This window comes from Rhinoraja longicauda, chromosome 1, assembly GCF_053455715.1.
Source record: "Rhinoraja longicauda isolate Sanriku21f chromosome 1, sRhiLon1.1, whole genome shotgun sequence".
Taxonomy (NCBI): domain Eukaryota; kingdom Metazoa; phylum Chordata; class Chondrichthyes; order Rajiformes; family Arhynchobatidae; genus Rhinoraja; species Rhinoraja longicauda.
Window position 1 is genome coordinate 121731453 of NC_135953.1, and position 26413 is coordinate 121757865.

At 40.7% G+C, this 26413-nt stretch overlaps 1 protein-coding gene across 3 annotated transcripts in view; it reads right to left on the minus strand.

Annotated features, from left to right (window-relative positions):
* The window catches only part of fhdc1 (FH2 domain containing 1), an 89257-nt gene that overhangs the window by 51408 nt on the left and 11436 nt on the right, over nt 1-26413 (minus strand). For all 3 annotated transcript variants that reach the window (XM_078405707.1, XM_078405717.1, XM_078405726.1), the window contains exons 2-3: nt 13870-14495; nt 5251-5312 (exon numbers count right to left, since the gene is read on the minus strand). In XM_078405707.1, coding sequence (XP_078261833.1) covers nt 5251-5312; nt 13870-14289 — 482 coding nt within the window. In that variant the 5' untranslated portion in view covers nt 14290-14495. The remainder of the gene's footprint in view (nt 1-5250; nt 5313-13869; nt 14496-26413) is intronic.

Genomic DNA, 26413 nt, shown 5'->3' on the forward strand with positions numbered 1-26413 from the left:
CTTCGGTTCAGCACTTGAGCATCGGCCTAAATTTTTGCTGTCACATTTCAAACTGGGCTTGTACTAGAACTTTCTGAATCAAAGGCATGAGAGCTACCACTGCCACAAATTCACAGGATTAGTGGCACAAATGATTACGTCAGTTTTGTTTGACTTCAGTGCAGCCTAACCAGTGGACAACTGGGGAAAACCAGGAGTTACCATGCAGAGATGAGGCCCGGAATTAACTGTTATGCAAGGAGATATTTGTTTCCCTACTGCATAGCTGCAACACAAACCAATCAATTGAGTCGATGAAGCTTTGGCAATTAATTTAATGAGTTCCGTATGTGATTCCCAATACATTTTTTATTGCATTGTGCTAAACTGGATCAATATTGAAAGACCAACAAAGTTTAACGCGCACGATTTACACATGTTAGTGTTGTTTTGTTGGTTGACAAGTCAATAGTTTTCTTGTTTATTTTGGACAAATACTGCCTGAGCTGTTGCTGGGGAAATTGTGCCCAAAAATTACTTTGCAAATTCATCACAACTAACTTTTAATTTGTTTGGAAAAGATGCTCAAGCCTGTGTTTTCTATAATTAGAACCCTGTTGCATTATTTTCTTCTCACAACTACAGTTCAGATAGGTGATCCTGGAAATGGTAACTAATATTGCTGTAAAGGAGATGCAGGCACTATCTTACTTCTTTCACCTCTACACACCAAAAAATATTACAATAGGAAGTTTACATTGCAAACTGCTCATGTTTAAATTATTATTTTCTAAAAGGATCTGACCTTTTAACAGACTATTAAATGGCAAATGTTCTGTAACAGCACATATGTTAAAACGAATGGATTTTGAACATAAGAGGATATTTGGAAGGTAAAAGATGACTAATCAATCATCAGAAACACGACATATTTATTACTCTGAAGCCAAAACAGTACATTATATATTTCTGTGTGGGTTATTTATTGCAGTTAATTAAGCTATGGAATCATAAGCAACTTGGGAAATGACTCATTAAACATTTGCAGAACTAGAAATTGAGCCCTTGAGTCCTTGGTTCCTGCTAACAATATTAACACATAAGCCTGGATATTGGCCATACAGAGAAACATTAAGAGGGCAAGTTGATAATCACCTCTTACTACCTGTTTGCTGATATTAGAGTTGTCCTGAAGCCTCCACTGAAGGAAGATGGCAAATTCATGAAGAGATATGGCCCATTGTTAACACAAGAATGAGGCAAGAATAAATAATTCATGAAGCACTGCCTAGAAACATAGAAAAATAGGTGCAGTAGGCCATTTGACCCTTCGAGCCAGCACCGCCATTCAATATGATCCTGGCTGATCTAATATCCTAATCCTGATTGTTTACTTGTTTAGTGTCATAGAGTGATGCAGTGTGGAAACAGACCCTTCGGCTCAGCTTGCCCACACCGGATACATATCCCAGCTATACTAGTCCCATCTGCCTGCGTTTGACCCATATCCCTCCATACCTGTCCTATCCATGTACCTGTCTAACTGTTTCTTAAACTGGCATAGTCCCAGCCTCAACTACCTCCTCTGACAGTTTGTTCCGTACACCCACCACCCTTTGTGTGAAAAAGTTACCCCTCAGATTCCTATTAAATCTTTTCCCCTTCACCTTGAACATATGGCCCTCGATTCCCCTACTCTGAGCAAGAGATTCTGTGCATCTACCCAATCTATTCCTCTCATGATTTTATACACCTCTATAAGATCACCCCTCATACTCCTGTGCTCCAAGGAATAGAGACCCAGCCTACTTAACCTCTCCCTATAGCTTAGACCCTCTAGTCCTGGCAACATCCTCGTAAATCTTCTCTCAACCCTTTCAAGCTTGACAATGTCTCTCGTATAACAAGGTGCCCTCGGGTCACCTATCAGTACCCCGTTCCTGCTTTTTCCCAGCACAACTCTCTCCCATCGTGGCCCCGATAAATGGATCATTGATCATAACATAATCTACCTAAGATTGCACAGCAAATCTTAAACTAGTGGGCTAGATCAGTGGATTGGATTTGACAAATCTCAAATTTTGAAACAAGAGCTGTTGATTTTTTTGTTAAACTTTGAGTGAAAGGCAAGTTTGAACCATAATAAATTTATCGTTCTTGGTTAGGTCACACCCTTTATTTTCTTTTTTACCGTTCCCATTTGCCATTTTGCCTTAATTACGATGCTCTGTGGAAGTTTCTAAGTCGCAGTCCATTGGTGCAATGAATGTGTAGAATGCTTTAGTGTCTCTTTTTGAATAATAGTTTTTATTTCTCCTGATTGCAGTTTTTTTCTTTGGTTTGTTTGCTCCCACTCCTGGTGACCTTTACGAAAGTGAAATATTCTTGCTCCTTGGCACTGCACCATGGATTTTTAATTTTTTTTTTTAATGGTGATTAAGTCATGCGGTTGTGACAGGAGGCTTCTGGATTACATCCATGACAAAATATTGCAAACAGTGCCAAAAAACAGTAATGACAAAGTTCAAGGGTTCTTCAAATCTAGTACTTTGTAGTACAGGAGAAATGGAGGAGGTTTGAATGTGAAGTTGCTGTTCTTTATTTAGCTGTCATGCTGATCATTACCCATTTCTTTTTATTTTCCCTCCATAACCTTCCCAAAGCTGACTCAAAGTGCATAGGACCAATTGTGAACTTTGGAAGACACTACTAACCTTACATGGAATCAAGAAGTTGTTTTTAAGGCTTGTTTTAAGGCATGATTTCTAATGCAACAGCAATCAGACCTATAAAGAATTATGAATGTGTTTTGCAGAAGATTTTCAGACAAAAACTTCATTACAAGCCATTTGAGAAAAAATGTGATATTTTATATGGTGGCTTTCATACCCCAGGATCTCTTTGAACCCAGTGAAGCAGTTTTTTGAAATATCATCTCTGCTGCAAGGCAAGAATCGCATTATCCTTTTTGTGCTGTTTACAGGAACTTGCTGTGCAAGTCAAAGCAAGGCGATTTCTTTCAGGAAATGTTGCTTGAGGGAATGTACACTGGCCGAGGTGCGAGGGAAAACTCTTCTTGGAAAGGGCACCACAGGATCGTTTACATTCAGCGAGATGACAGGATCTGGCTATAACATCCTAGCTGAAAGATGGCACCACCAAAAATGTGGCACAGCCATCTATCTCACTGCAACCTGTACAGATGCACTGCTACCACACAGCTCCAGTGACCCAGATTCAGTCCTGACCTTGGTTGCTGTTTGTGGGAAGTTTGGACCGTGTGCATCACGCCAGGCAGCTCAGATTTTCTCTCGCATCCAACGGAAATGCTTGAATGTTACTAAGAATTGTCCGGGCACAGGAGAATCAGGGTAACATTTATGAGCATGTGAGGGAGAACAGGATACAGAGAAATAAATGGGGGAATGTGACTCCGAGAGATGGCATAGACTTGATGGGTCAGATGGCCCCCTTCCATATCATGACAAAATCCAAAAAAGCTATGGGATTACCTCTTTAACTAATGTTATTTTTTAGGAATATTTTAGAGGAGAATGTTAGAGAAGCAAAGAGTTTCAAGTAAGGAATTTTCAGAACTCATCTTCTAGTCAGATGGAAGTAAAGCCTTTGACATAACAAGGGAAAATGAATCATCAGTAAGAAGCCAGAACTGGGGTAGCATACATCTTAAGAACTCCATGGTTAGAGTGGATTACAGACATAGGAAATGGTGAGATCTTAGAGGGCTTTGAACATGATGATCAGAAATTTAACTTGGAGCCCTTCCTGAACCAATATCCAAAGTGATTCTGAGAGCACGTGGGTGGATAGGAATGGCAAGTTAGCAAGGGAGTGGGGCCAGCAACGGCTGCCTCACCAACAGTCTGCCTGTCCCTTTCTTGTTGTTGTTCAAATAGTATGTGTTAAATGTATGTTTCTAATGTTCTTTCGCTTGTTTTATGTCGGAGGTAGGGGGGAGGGGGAGTTGGGGGAAACTTTTTCTAATCTCTTACCTCGACGGAGATACGACTTTTTTCCGTATCGTATCACCATCCGTACTGCGGCCTAACATCGAGCAGTTGGTGGCCTCAGCTGGAGACCGGTTTTGAGAGCTCCATCGTGGGTGCCTGCAGGACTTACCATCGTGGAGCCCACGATCCCTTTGCCAGGGATCGACCTCAGAGCTCCACCCACAGGTGTCTGTGGACTCGACATCACGGAGCCCGCTGTCTCTGGTCAGAGACCGACTTTCGGGAACTCCAAGCCGCAGGAGTTTTGACCGCCCCGACGCGGGAGCTTCGACCGCCGACTGCGGGACCTTTGATCGCCCCGAATGCGGATGGTTCGACTGCCCCGACCGCGGGAGAATAAAGAGGAAGCAGATTGGACTTTATTGCCTTCCATCATGGTAAAGAACGTGGGGAATTCGCTCTGGTGGATGTTTATGTTAACTTTTATGTAGTTGCTTTTTTTCTTAATGACTGAATGATAAATTGCATATCATGGTACCTTAGTTGGTACACGTGCCAATAAAAGACCTTTGAAACCTTTGAGTGTCAAACAACTTTAAAGGGCCAGTGATCAAACGAGCTTCACTCGAAAGTTCTTCGGGTATGTTTGTTTGCTAGTTGGTGTGGAGTAAATAGATGTCATGGATTCACTATGTAAGACAGATCTCCGCAGGTATAGATGAACTAGGTGCAATACTGAAGATAACCAGAGCTTAGGAACTGGTAGCTGTAGGCTATCAGCAAGCTTCAAATGATAGTTTCAGGGCTTCGGGTAAGCTAAGATAATTGCAGGTGATCAAATGGCTGCATTCAGCACCATGGCTGAATTGACTGCTACGAATGAAAAGGATGATATATCCAGATGATACTGTTGTAGACGTCAATGATTACAGGGAAAACTGCTTAAGTCTTTTACAGAATTCTAGGTAGTGAGTTTTAAACTTAGATCAAGGCATTAATTTGTTGCTCTGGGGCACAAGGATATTAACCTGCAACAATATTCCTCTAGTTCCGTAAGATGATCCCTAAAAATGGACTTCTCTGGGATTTCAGATCTTGTCCAATATGATATTAAAATTACTGGTATATGCAAAACAAAAATAAGAGTATTTCTCCTAATACACACCTCCCAAAGTTTAAGCAAAATATTTGGTACGCTCTGCACCAGAACTTTGTGGCGAAATAACAGTCACAGATGAGCAAGGATCCAAGCTACACAGGAAAAATTAAAACAAATTGCAAAGGCTCAAAAGAGTCATACCTTTTGAATTGTTTCAGAAATATTCCAATGTTCATGCTTCTTTTTGCATCTAAAATATTAATCTATAAAAAAGGAATAAAATAAGTCAGAAAAATAAAATATCATTGTACCAGAATTCTATTTACCATTTATAAATACATCAGAGACATGATCTAGAGAATGACCTGCGTTCAATGAAACAATGAAGACATTAGACCAAAGTCATTGTATTGAATTGTGCAATATAGTTATAACATATATATATAGTGCCAACTAAAACTAATGCATTGATTGCATTTTAGTTTATGTTTATGTATGTGCTGTTATGTTTGTGTGCCATTGTATGTTCATTTCTTAGTACCTGAACTGATGTACAGCACTTTGGTCAACGTGGGTTGTTTTTAAATGTGCTATACAAATAAAATTGACTTGACTTGACTAGTTTTATTCAGTTTAGAGATACAGCGCGGAAACAGGCCCTTCGGCTCACCGAGTCCGGATCGACCAGCGATCCCCATGCATTAACACCATCTTACACACAATAGGCAGGACTTTCATATGAAGAAAGACTGGATAGACTAGGCTTATACTCGCTGGAATTTAGAAGACTGAGGGGGGATCTTATTGAAACATATAAAATTCTTAAGGGGTTGGAGAGGCTAGATGCGGGAAGATTGTTCCCGATGTTGGGGAAGTCCAGAACCAGGGGTCACAGCTTAAGGATAAGGGGGAAGTCTTTTAGGACCGAGATGAGAAAACATTTCTTCACACAGAGAGTGGTGAGTCTGTGGAATTCTCTGCCACAGAAGGTAGTTGAGGCCAGTTCATTGGCTATATTTAAGAGGGAGTTAGATGTGGCCCTTGTGGCTAAAGGGATCAGGGGGTATGGAGAGAAGGCAGGTACAGGTTACTGAGCTGGATGATCAGCCATGATCATATTGAATGGCGGTGCAGGCTCGAAGGGCCGAATGGCCTACTCCTGCACCTATTTTCTATGTTTCTATAGGGACAATTTACATTTATACCAAGCCAATTAACCTACAAACCTGTACATTTTTGGAGTGTGGGAGGAAACCAAAAATCTCAGAGAAAACCCACGCGGTCACGGGGAGAACGTACAAACCCCACACGGAAAGCACTCATAGTCAGGATCAAACCCGGGTCTCCGGCACTGCAAGCGCTGTAAGGCAATAACTCTACCTCGGTGCCACCGTGCCGTCCCATAGTTGACAACTATGCCTAAGGTGAATGATGTGTGGTGGAACAAAACTTCAAGTAAGGCAGCGCATGAATTGGTAAACAAAATCTGGTTCACTTGTTTCTGACAGATGCCTTTTATTTAAAAAAAACATTAGGCACTCACCCAAGTTCTCAATTTTAATTATGTTGTCCTCCCATATTTATTTTTCTTACAGGATAGCCCATGTATGAGCCATGGTAAAAAAAACTTGGTGTAAAGACACAAACCTTGAGTGAATTTGAAACGTCAGAGTCATCTCTGCTGCAGTATAGGCAAGAGGATGCTGCTTACACAACATTCCTCAATCTTTGAGCCATTTTCTTTCCTATAGTAACGTACTCTCTGCACTAAGTAATTTACTTAAAACAAAACACCTGCAAAAATGTCACAATTATAAACTGAAATAGAGAATTATGTATTTTTGTTGGGGGAGATTGTAGTTTAGTTAGAACGTTGCTTTTAATTAGACACATTCTTTTAGTTGTTTCCAAAAGGGCTAGGAATAACATTTGCAATTTTACCAATTATAATTTAGATTTAGGAGGTCATTTAAAAATAATGTTTTTTTCCCCACGGGGAGAGCTACACTTCGACTTGTTCAATGCTTCCTAGGTCTTCTTCAATGCAGGGTTGATAAGCAAGATAGGCTGCATGTGAGATAGAAGGCAGCTGAGAATGTTTTCTTTACAAATATAATCAGTTTGTGTCCTCCGTCCTCATTTAACAATAGGGTGAATAAGTCTACTTTAAAAATCGCCTCCACTAAAATGACAAGAACTTTTAAAATGCCTCCAGTAATTTGACAAGAACTTTAAAAAACACCTCCACTAAAGTGACAAGAACTGGCATGAACATAATTCCAATTTGATATTTTGGCTGGATTGAGAAACATTGCGGGAAACATTTGCGGGGAAAATCCATCAAGTCACTGAGGCAAGAGACACTATAAAAATAATCCTTGAGAAGAATTAACTTCCAGTTACAACTTGTAGGATTGACCTGTGTAAACAAACTAACTACATCAAAGTTTTAGGTGCCCAGGCAAAAACAAGTCATTGGAACCATGAGTTATTCCAAGGGTGTGGAAGAACTCAAGAGACAGAATGGCCTGTTCCCGCTCTTAAATCACTGACAGGCATTTAAATACCAGTCTGAAATCAGATGTCCTTTCACTCACTCTCACCACAGTGAATCTCCAGGGAACAAGAGAGAATTATCAGAGCCAATTGTTGTTTACGCTACATCTATCAGCATTCTTGGGACTTCCTGCTTGTGTTGTGACAAGAGGTCTGGAGAATTCCCTTCACCTCCCCTGTCCCACTCCATTTAGTTTCAGGACCACCAAGGTAAAGAACATTTTCTGCAACCATTTCTTCCACAAATTACTTTGTTATTGATTCATTTTGCTAATCTGCTCTTCAGGTCTCTTTCCAAGCACGGTATAGTGTTTTTGTATGTTCCCCATTCTAACTCCAGTCTGTAACTGTTCAACAGTTAGCTATTGACTATATGCACCTCAGTCATGTAATCTTAAATGCTGGAGTAACTCAGTGAGACTGCGAAACGATCGCCGATCCCACTACTGGCCACATCTTCCCATCTTCACCCCTTTCTGCTTTCCATAGAGACCGTTCCCTCCACAATTCCCTGGTCATCTCGCCCCTTCCCACCCAGACCACCCCCTCCGCAGGTGCTTTCCCCTACAACTGCAGGAGATGCAACACCTGTCCCTTTACCTCCCACATCGACTCCATCCAAGGACCCCAACAGTCTTTTCAGGTGAGGCAGAGGTTCACTTGCACCTCCTCCAACCTCATCTACTATATCCGCTGTTCCAGGTGTCAACTCCTGTACATCGGCGAGACCAAGCACAGGCTCGGTGATCGTTTCGCTGAACATCTCCGCTCAGTCCCCCTTAACCTACCTGATCTCCCAGTTGCTCAGCACTTTAACTCCCTCTCCCATTCCCAATCTGATCTTTCTATCCTGGGCCTCCTCCATTGTCAAAGTGAGGCCCAGTGCAAATTGGAGGAACAGAACGTCATATTTCGTTTGGGTAGCTTACATCCCAGCAATATGAACATTGAACTTCTCTGACTTCAAATAGTCCTTCCTTTCCCCCTCTCTCCATCCCCTTCCCAGTTCTCCCACCAGTCTTACTGTCTCCAACTACATTCTATCTCTGTCCCGCCCACTCCCCTGACATCAGTCTGAAGAAGGGTCTCGACCCAAAACATCACCCATTCCTTCTCTCCAGAGATGCTGCCTGTCCCGCTGAGTTACTCCAGCATTTTGTGTCTACCTTTAATTAAAACCAGCATCTGTAGTTCTTTCCTTGCCACCTAATCTTAAATCATCACTTAATCCAAGGGGTGATTCTTGATTCAGTTATAATTATAAACAATGTGGAGTTCTCAGAGCAACATATATTCTGTAAAATAAATATATACTGTTGTCAAATTAACTGGAATAATGCTATCAAAGTTGTCGTTTTCAAAGGAAGTTTGTTAAATAAACCGTTACAATAACTGACAATTGTTGCTATTTCCTAATTAGCGTCACCTTCTAGGGCACACTGTATTGGAAAACCTTGAGAACCTTAATGGGTCGACCAGGTCAAGACTATAATGGGATAATCATTTTAACACATGGCTCACTTTGTTTAAAAATGTGCAATGTATGCACACTCAGTACATGTACAGTGAACCAATTGCAGAGTTGGAGACTGAATTTTCATTCTCCTTTTCATTTCCCATTATGTTCAGCTCCACAATTATTCTCCCAGTTCATCCTCTGGCACACTTAATCCTTTTCCCCAGCATTGTTATTCCTTGTGCAAGCAACAGCTTGGCAGCTTTTCCCTCATTGGCATTCTACCCCTTCACCATCCTTTTTCTCATTCACATTTGTTTACTCCTGATCTCCTCAATCCTGCAGCTCCAGCAAATTATAGAGGACAAGTAACCAAACAGTGGGACTAGACTACAAATATTGGAATAGCGTCATGCCTGTTTAAAGCCAGCCATTGTAGAACACCAGTGAGAAATGTAATTGATGCAAGGGTGAGAAAATAAGTTTACCATGTTTATGAAACTCCATTTAGCAGCCAATTCAGCAATTTCCTCCACCCCGCCTCAATGCTTGTAACATGAGCTTCACTCTGAAGGTCACATTTCAACCAGTTAAAACAAATACTCCAGGGGAAAACTTTTTTTTAAGAGAAACATTGTAAAGCAATAACCTAATATACAAAAAGAGTCTGAAAAGACTTGGTTGCTAACTTTTACCTCATTTTTATCATTTCCCTACCCTTTCTTAATCTATCAGTCCCCGCATAAAAGGATTGGCAGGGAATTCCTCTTAAACCTTTGCCATTTTATGCTAACCCAGGAAATTGGTTTACACTCCAACTCCCACACTGGCTTCCTTGCTGAGTGCCTCTACGAAAATTAGGAATTCAAGGCCAGAGCAATGAATTCGCACTTAAATCACACCAGAATGCATAAATGCACACCTGCACTTCGCGGTAGGTAGAGAGAAACAGCTTTAATTGACTGCCCCATGGTTTTTTTGCATTTCTCAACTATAAATTTGCCAAGTCTGTTCCCACAAAGAGTCTTGCCAGATGGACAGCTGGATTGCAAACTGAGCATCTGGACGACCATTCTTTATTTTCAAATCCCGATTCTGAAGCGATTAACTTTAATGACCAGTAAATGGGGAGCACCATAAGTTGGGTTAAGTGTTCTCCTCTACATCTTCCCAGTTCTCTAGATGGCCAAGATTGTCTGTGGACAGAGTCACCAAATCTTTTTTTTTGCAAAAGTGGATTGGAGCTCAGTTGCTGGCAATTCTGAGAAATTGTGCATTTACTGGGGCCAACTTCTTTTTTTAAAAGAAAAACTATGGCTCACAAATCAATCTTGGAACATTCCCTTCACATTAATACTATTAAAATATCATTGAAGTGCATGCTATAATATCAATTGTGTAAATTTTTCTTTGCACGTCAATGAAACATCTTTGTGATGGTTTTACATCAGTGGGGACATTACTTTATTAAAGGCATTTACTTCATTAATTTTAATTCATTTTAGATTAAATAGTTTGTACATTTCATTTTTGCCCTACTACTCATTTATAAAAGATACCCAGGCTTTGAAACATTTGAACAGATTTTCATGGGAGGGGGGGGGGGGGTTAAAGAAAAAGAGGATGAATAAATATAATCATCTTGCAGATTTGTAATTATATTTCAAAAACAAATGTATCGTAAACAATATTTAAATATTCCTTCAATGTGGTAATGAGATTCATTGGTTAAGTAGAGTGCTTCTGCTATGACTGGCTAATTATTCTGACAGCATTGTCAGGTTAGAGTACTGATGTTTAAAAACGTAAGGAAGAAATGAAAGAGTAGTGTCTGATGGTTGAGAGTATCCTCCAAAAACTGGTATGTGAAAGTTTTTCTGAATTTATCAGTGCAATTTCTTGAGCAATTTTTGCAGTGCCTCCCACCAAGCAACCAGCCAGACTGACTAGCTGGGAAGTCTATGGCACAATTTTGCGGCACAGTGGCACAGCAGTAGAGTTGCCGCATTACAGCACCAGAGACCCGGGTCCGATCTTGACTACAGGTGCTGTCTGTATGGAGTTTGTATGTTCTCCCTGTGACCTGCGTGGGTTTTATTGCTCTGCTTTACCCCCACATTCTGAAGACATGGAGATTTGTAGGCTAATTGACTTCTGTTGATTGTCCCTAGCGTCTAGGACCGAACTTGTGTACAGGTTTGCGTGGACAGTGGGCTGAAGGGCCTGTCTCCACACTGTGTCTCTAAATTACACTAAGGTTCGCAGCTGGAGGCATTGGGTATCAGGAAAGGTTGTAGGGTGGAGAGTTTGTACTGCCTAACAAAAGGCAGAGAAGTCATGAGGACAAAAGATTTTGAATCACAGACTTAGAAGGGAAGTGTTTTGAAATCAGGACAGCAAGGACAGGCCACAATCAGCAGGTTTGCTTCAGCTAGAGGGGGGGGGGGGGGGGGGGGGTTGGGGAGGGGAGGGCAGAAGATCCTGTCTGCACTAAACAGCCTATTCTCAATCCATAAATGTGTCAAGTGTTTTGTCACAATTGGATTCCGTTAAAAACTGTGTTTTTCTCCAATACCACAGCGACATTATACCCACTACTCTCCTTATAACTGTGCTAGCTTTTTAAAAATCTATCTTCAAAGTGGATTCTGAGCCATTGCTAAAGCTTTTCTCCCTACCTCCATTTAGAAATTCCACTGATGAACTTCATCTAGGATCCCTCTGGAATACCTGTTCTTGTGCAGCATGTTCCTTCTTGATATATATATATAGTTTGTTCCTGATATATATAGTTTATCAGATCTCCTATTTACTATCCAATAATTAAGCTTTTCCCCAACAGTTTTCTCAGAAGCATCGGAAGCCGATGGAAGTATATATAATTATGAGATGTACAGATAGGATAGACGGTCAAAATATTTTTCCCAGGGTGGAAATGTCAAACACTAGAGGGTATAGCTTTAGGTAAGAGGAGCAAAGTTTGAAGGAGATGTGCAGGGCAATTTTATGTTTCAAATAGAGAGTGGTGGTGCATGATGGAGGAGGCAGATACGACAATGGCATTTAAGAGGCTTCTAAATAGTCGCATAGATATGTAGGAAATGAAGGGATATGGATGATGGGCAGGCAGAGGAGATTCGTTTAACCAGGCACTGTGTTCGGTGTGGATATTGTGGGCTGAAGTGCCTGTTCCTGTGCTGTACTGTTCTATGTTCTAGTTAGTGCAGACGGTCAACGTCTGATGGTCACTGTGCGCAATCAGTACATTTGAAATGTAATAACATTATCCAGCATTCTGACCGGGCAGTGGATGAAAATCACACAACAATTCACTCTTCGGCATGACCGATAGCATTCTCTGATATAAAGTTAGGAACCTCTCCCAAACCAAAATACATATCCTGATTCATTGAATTGTTATTCAAATATTGAATTATAAACATTTTTAAAAGGCGGTGGCAAATGAAATTTGGAAACTTCAGATGGACACAAATTCCTTGGTCATTTAACTTGAATATAAACATATCAATCGATAAAATAACAACTGTATATCGACAGATAACCGAATCAGCACAGACCATTTAGGTACATTGCTGAGCAGTTGGTTAAGGGACATAGACAAGGGCTTGACAGCAGCCCACCTGGTTGCTAAGAGAACAATGCAGCAGGAACTTAGAAAGGGAATAAACATATGTAAAACGAAAATCATTTGTCCTTAAAATGTTAATTCTCCCTTTGCAAAGCTGATAGTTCCTCTAAATAGTTTAAACATTTGTCATTTTGCATTTGTATGTGCAGATTATTCAAACAGTTCAATATTTCAAATGGGCAGAATTCATATAATTTTAATAAACGATCAAAAAAATTAAACACTGATCATTTTTAAGTCCCCCAGTTTGCCATTTACTGTTTGGTTTCGGCAAATTCTATACAAATGCTATATTTTTTCTTAAACGATGTATAAAATTAAAATAACACACACAGAAATTAGCCTTTATATAAAATAAAAATAGATAATGCTGCAAACACTCAGCAGATCAGGCAGTATCAATAAAGCAAAAAAAATTTAAAACTTTTTATTCAAAAACCTCTCATCACTTCTGACCTGTTGAGTATTTCCAGCATTTTCTGTTTTTATCCCAAGAGGTCTCAATGTGCTTTAAAGAAAGTGAGGAACTCTGATGCACTGTCACTGTTGTAATGCAGGGAAACATATGAAGCAGATAAACATAGCAACATAGAAAATAGGTGCAGGAGGCGGCCATTTGGCCCTTCGAGTCAGCACCGCCATCATTGTGATCATGGCTGATCATCTACAATCAGTAACCTACAATCAGCCTGCCTTCTCCCCATACCCCTTGATTCCACTGGCCCCTAGAGCTCTATCTAACTCTCTTTTAAATTCATCCAGCGAATTGGCCTCCACTGCCTTCTGTGGCAGAGAATTCCTCAAATTAACAACTCTCTGGGTGAAAAAATAAGATCACATCAGAAAAAAATCCCATAAAATAACAAAGTACTAATCTCTTCCAGCAATGTTGATGGGGAGATAACTACTAAGAATAAAAAGCACAGCAATTTTTCAGAACATTGCCTTAGGATCCATTATGCCACCCTGGGATGCGGGCTTTCACTGCCAACTCTGTGGGATCTACCCAATACTGCACTGGATCGTGTTTATACCTCTGGAAATGGACCTTCAGGGTCAGAAGTGAGAACGTTATCACAGAACAAAGTTTGGCAAATAATTTGAGAATAATTCAAACCTATGCAATAAAGCAGATGGAAAATTTATATTCTCATTTTACCTCTTTGCTGCTGCTTTTAAATGAGGATCTTGAATTTGCCGTGCCAAACTTATTTTTAACGTCATCTTTCTGACCAAACAGCTCCTCAATAGTCCGAGTATCAATCTTGTACGATTGTTCTTTTGAGCTAATTGTCCAAATATTTGTTTTTCCACGAATGTGCTCCTCGGGGATGGTCTTCCAGAAGAAACTGCGGATTCGTTTTTGATGCCCAGCCCGGGAGCCCAATGCTGGAGGATGTGGAGGAGGAAGTCCAGGTGGTAGAGGGGGAGGAGGTGGAGGTGGAGGTGGGGGCGGAGGTGGAGGAGGTCCTGGAAGTGAAGGTGATGCTGTTGGTGCTTCAGCGATAAAATCGGAGACTGATGGAGAACTGGCATTCTCTTTGTCATTTACAAACGACAGGCAACTCATCACTTGCATTGTAATCCAAGAGAAGAAAAGATAATTTGGCTTTTTCCACCCCCTTGTAAGGTCTTTCAAGGCTGGGGCTAATTCACGGCCATTGTTCGAACATTTGCCGATAAACTCATCTCATTCACAGGATTTTCTACATACAATCCACCGAAGAGCATAATGTCCCGGAATAATCATATTTTATCATTGTTCATCCACCAAAGCACCAGAATCTGTTAATCAAAAAAAAAACTCTTCATGTTAGATAATGGAACAACCAACAGCACAAGTGTATCTCCTGCAAAAAAATGATTATTTAACTTGTTACAGTTCCCACCAAAGGGTCTTGTTTTTTTTAGGGTGGGTGGATGGGGAGTAAACACTGGCGAGGTCTCCCATCCAATGCATTTACCAAAGTACTTGAACTAGAAAGGGAAAATGCTGGAGACACTCAGCTGGTCAGGCAGCAACCGTGGAAAGAGAAACAGAATTAACATTTCAACTAAAAGTTCCTCTATCAGATGCTGACTGGCCTGCTGAGTGTTGTCAGCACTTTCTGTTTTTCTATTTCGGATGCCCAGTGTTTGCAGTTCTTTGATTTTCAAAAAACTGTTCGAAGTTTCGCTGAAATTTCATTTAGCCATATCTTTCTTAAATCAACGATAAAAACAGTCAAATATAATCAGCATCAAAATAGTGGATGCAAAGATGTTCTCTCTCTGATTTCTTTAATGCAGACAGTGTTGCCTTTACATACAGACTTTTAAATATTAGGTGTACCTACACAACTCACCTTTTCCCTGTGAAGGAAGCTGAATGGAGATTACCATTGGGCAATTCACTTTTGGGATCCTGGAATGCAATCCTGCAATGTATGCCTATGACACAGGCATCGAGCAGAATGAATTGGAAAGCATTTAGTATTAGGCAATGGATAATTTGCTTTAAATTGGAAGAGTTTTCCCTACTCCCCATCAAGTTTACATCTGCTATGTACAGATGACAGATCGCACCTGGTACATTCTACAACCCCAGTTTAGTATCCAACCACTTGACAAAGTGGAGAGTTGTAAATTATTTATTTTTGTAACCCATGAACAATATTTAAAAAACACTCCACTGAATGAGAACAGAATGATAAATTCAATATTAACATGTATCAAATATTCCTGACAAGATAAAGTTGTGCTTGAAGGGAGTGTTAAGTTCATAACCAAATTACATTACGAAAAAGGTATGAATTGTGCATACCAACTAGCATTCTCCTCACAAATAACCCTTAATTGCTTACATGAAAAATGATCAGTCTCTTTCAATATGAGAACAATGTTCTTTGTGGTAGGCAAGAAAGGGCACAAGTTCCCACATGATTTACTTGATTAACAACAAGCTATATATGAGAGAGAGAGAGAGAGAACAAGCTATATATGAGAGAGAGAGAGAACAAGCTATATATGAGAGAGAGAGAGAGAACAAGCTATATATGAGAGAGAGAGAGAACAAGCTATATATGAGAGAGAGAGAGAACGAGAGAGAGAAAGAGAGAGAGAGAACAAGAGAGAGAACAAGAGAGAGAGAGAGAGAGAGAGAGGAACAAGCTATATATGAGAGAGAGAGAGAGAGAACAAGAGAGAGAGAGAGAGAGAGAACAAGAGAGAGAACAAGAGAGAGAGAGAGAGAAAGAGAGAGAACAAGAGAGAGAGAGAGAGAACAAGAGAGAGAGAAAGAGAGAGAGAAAGAGAGAGAGAACGAGAGAGGGAGAACGAGAGGGAGAGGGAGAGGGAGAGGGAGAGGGAGAGGGAGAGGGAGAGGGAGAGAGAGAGAGAGGGGAGAGAGGGAGAGAGAGAGAGAGAGAGAGAGAGAGAGAGAGAGAGAGAGAGAGAGAGAGAGAGAGAGAGAGAGAGAGAGAGAGAGAGAGAGAGAGAGAGAGAGAGAGAGAGAGAGAGAGAGAGAGAGAGAAAGAGAGAAAGAGAGAAAGAGAGAGAGAGAAAGAGAGAGAAAGAGAGAAATGGGTTTACATACAGGCACTATAGAAAAGACATAGTTCATGAGACAAGGATATTACATTACTCAAGCATTTTTTTAAAGAAAGACCGGCATCTGCAGTATGGTTGTGAAAAGACGATCTATTTACTGAAGAATTTTCACTCTTAAACAAAAAGAGGATGTATTTTGCTAAGTTGTAAATGAACCTTTTAAATCACATGAATGTTTTTGAGTTCACAAAATAGTAACAAGAGCGTTGAAATTCCCCCCCCCCCCCCCCCCCCCCCCCGTTTGCTAGATTGCTTCTGTAATCTATAGATGCAGCAAACATCCAAGTCTTGGGACAATCCACTCTTTCTCCCAACTAGCGCTCTTTGTCTCCTTTCCTATAAATTGTTTTCTTTTCATTCCCTGACATCCTAAACCTCAGAGTTTAATGCAGTGCCCCTTCATGTGATATTTCATAAATACATGTTTGAAAGTAGCAGTGTGACGATATCAGAAGTGACCGCAGCCCACTGAGGTTGACCCTTCCTCAAACAAAATCATTGAAGTTGCTCAGGCATGGTTTCCCTTTATGAAACCATAAATTGGTACTAAACGCTATACAGATGATCTTCAAGTTTACTTCTAATAATCAATTCCATTATTTCACCCACATGGTAAATTAATAATGACTTCATGACTGTTCAGCGTATCATGTTACCTCTTTGAACATAACTGCCATATTATCTTGCTTCCAATCCTCTTATCTCAATGGTGTCAAGTGACTTCTAAAACGACCGACACATTTCAACAGATACTATTTAGTCACTGGTATCACTCTCACAACCCCAAGTCAGGCTAAAACTGTTGCAGTAGAAAAAGTCCAGGGAAGAGCAACAAAGATGTTTCTGAACTTTAAAACTAAGATTGACTGAGAACCTTGATGTATTTAGTTTAGTTTAAAGATACAAAACTTCAAAGATACAAAGATACAAAACTCCGCTGCCCGTCTACTCACCCACTCCCCGATCCGTGACCATATCACCCCCGTCCTTTACAAGCTCCACTGGCTCCCCATCCCCCAGAGAATCCAGTACAAAATCCTCCTCATGACCTACAAAGCCCTCCATAACCTGGCCCCATCCTACCTGACTGACCTCCTCCACAGGCATACTCCCACCTGCATCCTCCGCTCTGCTTCTGCCAACCTCCTGTCCCCCCACATCCGGACCAAATTCAGATCCTGGGGGGACAGGGCTTTCTCCATCGCTGCTCCCACCCTCTGGAACTCACTACCCCAAACCGTCAGAGACTCCTCCTCACTCACCACATTCAAAACATCACTGAAGTCTCACCTGTTCAGCACTGCCTTCAACCACTGACCGTCACCTCACCTTCTGTCTCCTTTTTCTGTTCGTTTACTTATTTATCTATGTATTTTCTTCTCTATGTTCTAGTAATCCCTGTAAAGCGTCTTTGAGTGTTTGAAAAGCGCTATATAAATGTAATGCATTATTATTATTATTATTATACAGTGCAGAAACAGGCCCTTCGGCCCACTGAGTCCGCGCCGACAGGTGTTCCCTCGAGATCCTGGCGAAAACCCAAGCAGTCACAGGGAGAATGCACAATACCGACAGCACCTGTAGTCAGGATCGAACCTGGGTCTCTGGAGCTGTTCGGCAGCAACTCTACTGGTGATGAAAGTTTTGCTGACACCACATTCTTTCGTGATCAACGACTCCTGAACTCCATCAACTTTGGTGAAAGGCCTCTTTAGTTCACCTCCCAAAATTAACAGAATGACTTCCCCAGTTATCTGCCCTAATCATTTCCCTACTCCTCTCCCAATAGCTGAATTCTGTTCACCCAGCAGGGCTTGCAAAACTTTGCACATTTTAATAAAATCTCCTCAGCCTCCTTAGTCACAAAGAAAATAAATGCAGCCTGATGATTATCTCATTATTAAAATTCCACATCCCCAGTAACATACTCATAAATCTATTACATGTTCTCTAGTCCCTTCATATCCTTCTGTGTACACTGTGGTTATCAAATTACACGTAACCTAGGTGTGGTCATACTGATGCATTAAACTGTTTAACATGACCTCCCTGCTCTTATATTGAATGCCGTGACCAATAAAGCAAATATCCTTTACCTATTCTGGTACCTGCAGAGATACATAGGCACTCCAAGATCTAAACACTTATTATTCATGTATTGCTTTAACTTGATCTTTCCCAGATCAAATTCTCTCAGACACATCACCGATATTCTATTGCAGCTTACAATTTTCTTGGTGATAACTGCCAATTTTGGTATTATCCACAAGTTTCCTTAAATATAGAGGGCATGCAAAGTCCACAGTATATACCACTAAAAGCCGGAAGACAGACACTGAACTCTGTGGAAACCCACTGCATAGACCCCAACAGACGCCAAAACTCACACTGATCATTACCTTCTGGCTGGGATGCTAAATTCTCCCGAGTACTGTGTGCAGTTTTGGTCTCCAAATTTGAGGAAGGATACTCTTGCTATTGAGGGCGTTGCAGTGTAGGTTTACTAGGTTAATTCCCGGAATGGCGGGACTGTCATGTGTTGAAAGACTGGAGCGACTAGGCTTGTATACACTGGAATTTAGAAGGATGAGAGGGGATCTTATTGAAACGTATAAGATTATTAAGGGGTTGGACACGTTAGAGGCAGGAAACATGTTCCCAATGTTGGGGGAGTCCAGAACAAGGGGCCACAGTTTAAGAATAAGGGTTGGGCCATTTAGAACGGAGATGAGGAAAAACGTTTTCAGTCAGAGAGTTGTGAATCTGTGGAATTCTCTGCCTCAGAAGGCAGTGGAGGCCAATTCTCTGAATGCATTCAAGAGAGAGCTAGATAGAGCTCTTCAGGATAGTGGAGTCAGGGGATATGGGGAGAAGGCAGGAACGGGGTACTGATTGAGAATGATCAGCCATGATCACATTGAATGGCGGTGCTGGCTCGAAGGGCCGAATGGCCTACTCCTGCACCAATTGTCTATTGTCTATTGTCTAATAAGATCACTCTTCATTCTGCCAACCCTCTCATCCTAGGAATTTCCTAGCTAATCTATTTTGCATGGTCCTCGTCACTATAATATCCTTTCTAAACAAATTACCAAAACTATACACGGTATTCCAGGTGTGGCTTCACTATTACCCTGTACAATAGTAATGATACTTCCCTAATTTTAAACTCCAACACTCATGCAATAAACGGCTATCAGCCATTTATTTCCCTTTCTAACTACTTGCTGCACCTGCTTGCTAATATTTTGCTATTAGTACACAAAAACACTTTGATTATTCTAAACTTCTGCAATCTTTCTGCTTTTAGATTCTCTTTTCAAAGTTCATAACATCACACTTACACAATTAGATCATATTTGGAGTATTGTGTGTGGTCCAGGTCGCCCCATCGAAAGAAGGATGTAGAGGCTTTGGAAAAGTGCAGAGGAGGTTTACCAGAATGATGCATGGATGAGGGATTATTAGCTACGGGGAAAGGTTGGATTGAATTGGATTGACTTGGATTGTTTTCCTGATAGAAGTATATAAAATTATGAGAGGCATAGATAAGGTAGATGTCAGAACCCAGGACAAAACCAAGCCCAAAATTATGAGCATGTGACTGCATTGCGGGAGCAGAGTGTGAGGCAAGGGATACGGTTGGGGAGATGGGGTTTGATGAGGCCTGCAATGATCATGACCATCAAGGTCAATAGCTCTCTTGTGGTACTGTGTCCATACCCAAGGCATCACTCTACCTGTTCATCCCAACTGCGATTTCCTCCCACTGCCGCTTCATTCTCTGTTTGTACGGTTTCCAGTCCTCCTGTGGCTACAAGAGGACTTGGGTCTCCAAGGCTTTAATCAACACGAACTAGCTCGGCCTGATGATAGCCACACATAAAATTGAGCCCTGGGGTGTTGTGCCAAGGCCTGTAGCAGCAATTTTACTGCTGATTGATCACTGAAATCACATTCATGAAATTGCAACGCAAGTTGCGTGTGGCTCTGCTAAGAACACATGGGAATGCAGTATTCTGCACACAAATTAGACTAAAAGACCAGTAAACCAGTATTCGGTTGTTTCAGAACCGTGATAGTTCTGCCCCTTGCTCACCCATTAGTATTGGTAACCAAAAGAGCCTATTCTGATCCAGTCCACCATCTTTAGGGTTGCTGAACAAAAAACAAATTGTCAAGTGCTGTTTATTTTGCAAATTATCTTTATTTTTTCCATTCTATATCTCATTGGGTTCCGTTTCCTGAGCTTGCTTTATATTTGCCAAATTAACTGGAAAATGTATTATACTACCGAACACACGTAAAACTTCAGTAAAATTAAATGTGTTGGGGTATTCATAGAAATAACGTCCCATAGTTGAAAAATCTGCTAATCCAGTGCCAGTCCCAATGGTTCCAGATTATGAGAGTTTTCCTGCAGTGCCTTTCCTGCAGCACCCCCTCATTTTCAATTTTTTTTTACTTCATAGTTTCCGTTCCTTCAATTGCTGATGGCACTATAACACCGAAAAAACACAATTCATGCATGGCCCTCAACACGAATTTAGTGCCTGAATGTGCCTTCCTGTATTTAACTCAATAACTCATTCCTACCAGGGTTTTTACATAACACTGTTCCACCTGCTCTAACGTTACGATGTTACGGTCAGGCAAATGCCTCCGCTGTCACGCTGTGAAAACGGAGAGGATGAGACGGAGTTTCTTCCCACAGGCCATCAGGACTGTCAACTTTTATAACCCCAGAAACTAAATTTTTGTCTACACTATAGTAACTTATTAACCTTATTTATATGCTGTAACTGTAATTCTTTTTTTGTGCACAATCCGCAGGCATTGCCACTTTCATTTCACTGCACATCGTGTATGTGTATGTGACAAATAAATTTGACTTGACTTGACTTGTTTAATGTGTTGGCAGTCCATTTAAACTCTTGTTTGTTTTGACTTAGTTTATTGGTTAGGGAACATTATTTACTCCAAAGAAGGGAGCAAATATTTGAAAGAGTCGGATATTATATGTACTAAAGCGCTTTTGTATCATCTCCCGTGTCCTACCTTTTTACAACTGTTCTATTAATTCACTGAATTTCACTCTTGTAAGGGTATAGATCCATCTATTAGATCTATGCATCTCACACTTGGATCTGTTAAACCTAAACTCTCTGTGATTGCTCAGCTAAACCACAACGTTACAACTTTCACTTAAACTTTTACTTTTTCTACACCATGAGAATACCAGATCAATAACAGCATTGCTTTTTATGGCTTTTGTGATACCATGAATCAAGAATCCATGCACATTATGCCTACTTCTTAAAACAGAAACAATTTTTTTACTTCATTGGCTGAGATTTCCCCATTAAGATGATGGGAAAGATATGGTGGGGCACCAGAAATGGAAAGAGGCTTGTTGACCCGCGCAACACGAACATCTTGTCATTGGCAGAGGTGGAAATAACCCAGGATGGAAAATCAAAGGCCAGCGGGCATAACTTAAAGGTGAAAGAGGCAAAGTTTAAAGGAGATGAGTGGGGCAAGTTATTTTTTGTAGAGCCTGCAACCTGCTGCCAGGGGTGATGGTGATTGTGGAGGCAGATACGACAGTGGCATTTAAGAGGCTTCAGGATAGGCATATGAAAATACAGGGAATGGAGGGATATGGACTACATATAGGCAGATGAGATTAGTTTTCAGTTGGCATCATGTTCAGCATGGACATTGTGGGCTGAAGAGTCTGATCCTGTGCTTTACTATTCTGTGCTCAAAGTATCCATAAAATGACATGGCCCACCAGTGGCAAATGCCGAACATCAATTAATACACCCAGCAGAAACCACAGACAATGACAACAGTGAAAAACATGAGCTGCACTGGACAGAGCACATCACAGAATTGCAGTACAACCACTGGAAGAGGAAGCACATCCCACAGACAGATGAACACAATATTAATACAGTGCCCAAAGGAAGAGGGCAGTGAAGCCATCAACATTTTAAAAAAGGACAGCTGCTGGCAAGAGTAACTTGAATGTAGAACTGCTAAAGATAGAACCCAATTGAGTAGCATCTTTTCTGATTCCACTGTTCGAATTCTAAGAAGGGGATAAAGTACCAGAAGAATGGGACAATGGGGTTGCAGTGAAAATATCCAAGAAAGCACGACCAGGTGATTGTGGTGACTGTGTGGTACACTTTTATCTGTGCTAAGCAATGCTTTGTTTGTGATCAAGTCCAAGCGTATATCAGAGGCTGTTGGCAGCATTCTCAGAACACAACCAAGGAAGTGGATGTAAAGACCAGACTGTGACAACGATAATATAACCAAAATGACTTAATATTTGACTGTGATGGACACAATGAACTGAGTGGCTCATTGAATTTTTTGAATGACTACATAAAACTTTTTCCCCAATTTAACCATCAGCATTAATCACTTTGAGTGCAGTCTTGAAGTCAACTCAGGAATGAGTTGAAGATGTGTCAGGTCTGCAATTATCTTCAATATTTGGGTAATTTGTTGTAAAATGGAAGATATAGCGAGCTATGTCAAATGGATATGAATTTGCAGATGAACCTTGCTTTCCTTTCATATACTCAAAAATATCTGACACATTGCATTCAGACAACAAATTGGACTGCAAATTAACCACAACAGAATCTTTAATATTGCTTCACCATGAGCAGTGCGAACAGATAATCACATTCTCGCTAATAAAGAGTCAGATGACCTGGCATGAGCCAGGACATCTGAAACAGAATAAGAAAAACAACAGCATGTTCAGTAGTTTAAATAAAGCCTGGAAATCATCAAAATGTAAACTTAGCTTAAAAACAAACTCAAGATTTATCAGAGCCACATATTTTGAACAGCTGTCTCTGGTGCTGAATGCAGGAAATGACAATGTACATTATGTTCAAAGGGTCTTTATTTCATAAAAGGTGCCACAGAAAAATCCTCCCTATCTTGTATCTCAGAACTACCTCAAAGACCTATTTTATGGTGCAGCCAAGGAGATACGAAAGCACCATTATTAGCAGGAGGTTTTGAGAATAGACTGATCACATGGCTTAGATGAACTAAAGTCGTAATGTTATAGACATTTGAAGGAAAACTAAAATTAGGCCACCTGAAAACTACGTGGATAATTGTGGAAGCTCTTAGCTGCTAAACCTGGGGTGCCATTGGAACCCTTGCCAAGAAAACGCAGGGATAGAAGAGCTTCATCACTGCCCAAAGCACCAGAAGCATAATGGGCAGCAGGTAAACTTCAGAAAGAATGCAGAGCTTACCCAGTGATATCCACAGAAAATTGTGTGAGTCTTTATAAATTCAAGTGCCGCGATTTAAATATTTATTTTCACAAAATTGTGCTAATGACGATATTGTTCATATTTCTTTGTAGTTAAAATGGATTGCAAATTTATAAAGCAAAAAAGAAAGTAATGGGAGGAACTCAATAGCCCAGGCAGCATCTGTAGAGAGAGAGAAATGGTCAGATATGTCTGGATTTAAAGGGCCCCAACACAAAACATCATCTGTCCATTTCCCACTACAGATGCTGATTCCGAACGATTTGTTTTTGCATCTGTGGACTCTTGTATCGTACATATTTATAAAGATAGATTTCCAGAGTTTCATCTGGGAGATTCAAAACTCCAGAATGTGAGAAGCCTTGGCTTGAAAGAAGGAAAATACACCAGCGAGAAAAAAAAGTTAATATTTCAGGACATCTCTCTCCTTTCATCCTGCCTGATCATTGAGTATTTCCAGTTGTACTTGTGATAGTTAATATTCTTCTTTGTACAGTAGATGTGATCAAAATGGCTCACTTTTTTCCATGACATAATGTTTATTTATCCCAATGGAAAACATCAGCAAATCAGAAATTAAGTAACAATGATAAAATTGGGCAGACTAAAACTAGAAAAATGTCAATATGAACCTAATAGAAAATTAGGGTAACAATTGTGTGATCCGTAAAGAGATTCTTGATAAGAAAAACAAAATGGGGAGACCAATCACACGTCAATCGGTATTTCAGGAACCAAAGCTTCCGATGCTCTAAATAACAAATGTAATTATAAAAGCGATACTTAATTTGCAGTAATGATTGAGTGTGTGTTAAAAGGTATCATCCAGGTGTAAGGGGGAGGGAATGACAACATGTCATTTAGACAGATGATCAGCCATGATCATATTGAAAGGTTGAGGAATTGAATGCCCTTCTCCAGATCCTATTTTCTCTGTTTCTATTATGTGCCTTTTAAGAGCATTGCTAATATTTTACTTCTAACAAACATTCCAGTCTCCCTCTCAAAACTTGATTTAGGACAGATTTTTTGGACCAGAGCCAACAAACCCTGCATTATGAGCAGGTGCAATCTCCACAGTTTTGGAAGATGCATCTGTTGCTGAGTAGAGGGAAACAGAAGCAGAAGTTTTAACATACAACACAAGCAATCCATAGAGCACCCAAGCAGATTTCTCTGCGCAAATGGACTAGTCAACGAATCTCTTTATGTAACTATACTTTCAGTTTGTGTGTTTTTGCAAGCAATAAAATTAATGTATTTTCTTTTAAGTTCAAGTCTGGAGTGTATTTTCTTTGATGGAACCCAGACACTGCCTTTCGCGGATTCCTACACTTGGCCATTTCCCTTCTGTTTCTGCGCAGTCACACCCTAAAAATCATATTAAAAATCCGATCCAGGTGAGCAGCTGTCCACAGACTTTGATGACTTCTGGCTATTGCTAAAGAACATTCATCCAACAGTGCTTTGATCTATGACAGGAATGCTGTTGAGATTCCCATAGTCCTCGGGCGCATCTGTCCTTCAATTCACAAGCTCTTTGCCCCAGAAAGGATAAACTCTACTCTGCATACATCTCGGAACATGAAGTTAAGTGTTGAGAGTTTGGATAAAGGAGGAATCTACCTGGTTTCCTGTGGACTTTAGTTCGTGACACAGTGGGGGGGGGGGGGGGGGGGGGGGCATTAAACCAGGACTATCACAAGAACCCCAGTGTTAGAGGATGATGTACTTCACATGGTGTAAAATTACTTGAAGGGGTAAGATAAGTAATCGAAAAGAATATAAATAACTTACGGAAATGAGACTTAAGTAGGCATTTGGTTAAGTTGGCATGAGCATGAGTCTGTTGAGGTGAACACCAGTCACTTTTCAGGATTTCACAAATGCTGCTTGGGATCATTGTGCAATGCCTACTAAGAACCCCGTTAGGCTAACATTCTCTTTCATAAGGATTAACTTCACAGGGGAAATAAGTGTAAAACAGTTTTTGGATAGTGCATCTGATTCAGCACGCTGGAGACTGTGGAAGATGGTTTGATATTTGTGACCCTTTACACTCTGCTGATTCAACAACTCTTAATTAAACTCATCATGGGTCATTGCCTAATTAAGACTGAGGGAGGGATTATTTTGCCCAAGAGATGACACTGGAGACTTGATTTGAAAAATGGAGTTCCACTGAAGCTGAGAATCTGTCAGATTGAAAGGTGTAATGAGGTAGATAGAATGCACGATTCAAAAGATTACACTCAGATCAATGGGATTTGCTGGAGGTAGGCAACATTGACTTTACTGTGGACTGAAAAATTATTAGACCTCATCTAATCTATTAAGGCAATCCACAAATGAGACCGAAATACATACTTAAGAGAAACAAAGGCAAGTTGTTCACATGACAGATGCTGCTCCTCCAATTAAAGAGCCTGCCGGCCGTTTAAAGCAAAGAGCAGTCAAACCTAGAACATTCAGTCCCGATCCATGTTCAAGCAACAAATCTTATTTTGGGAATGGAAGAGTCACTTTGGTGAACCGCATGGTGGATTGACTTGGAGAACTGGGATATTATAGCCCCAAACAGAAACATGGCTAAGAGAAGGCAGCTCAATATTCCAGAGTACAGATACGATAGGCGTGATAGAGAAGTAAGTAAGAGAGGAGGAAGCAGAGTTGTCTTTTTGATCAGGACATAACTATGGTGCTTAGAGAGGACATTCTTGGCGATTGATCACCAACCCCACAGCACACCACCGGTCACAGCCCTCCAATCAGAAAAACAACCTCCCGCAACTACCACTTGTC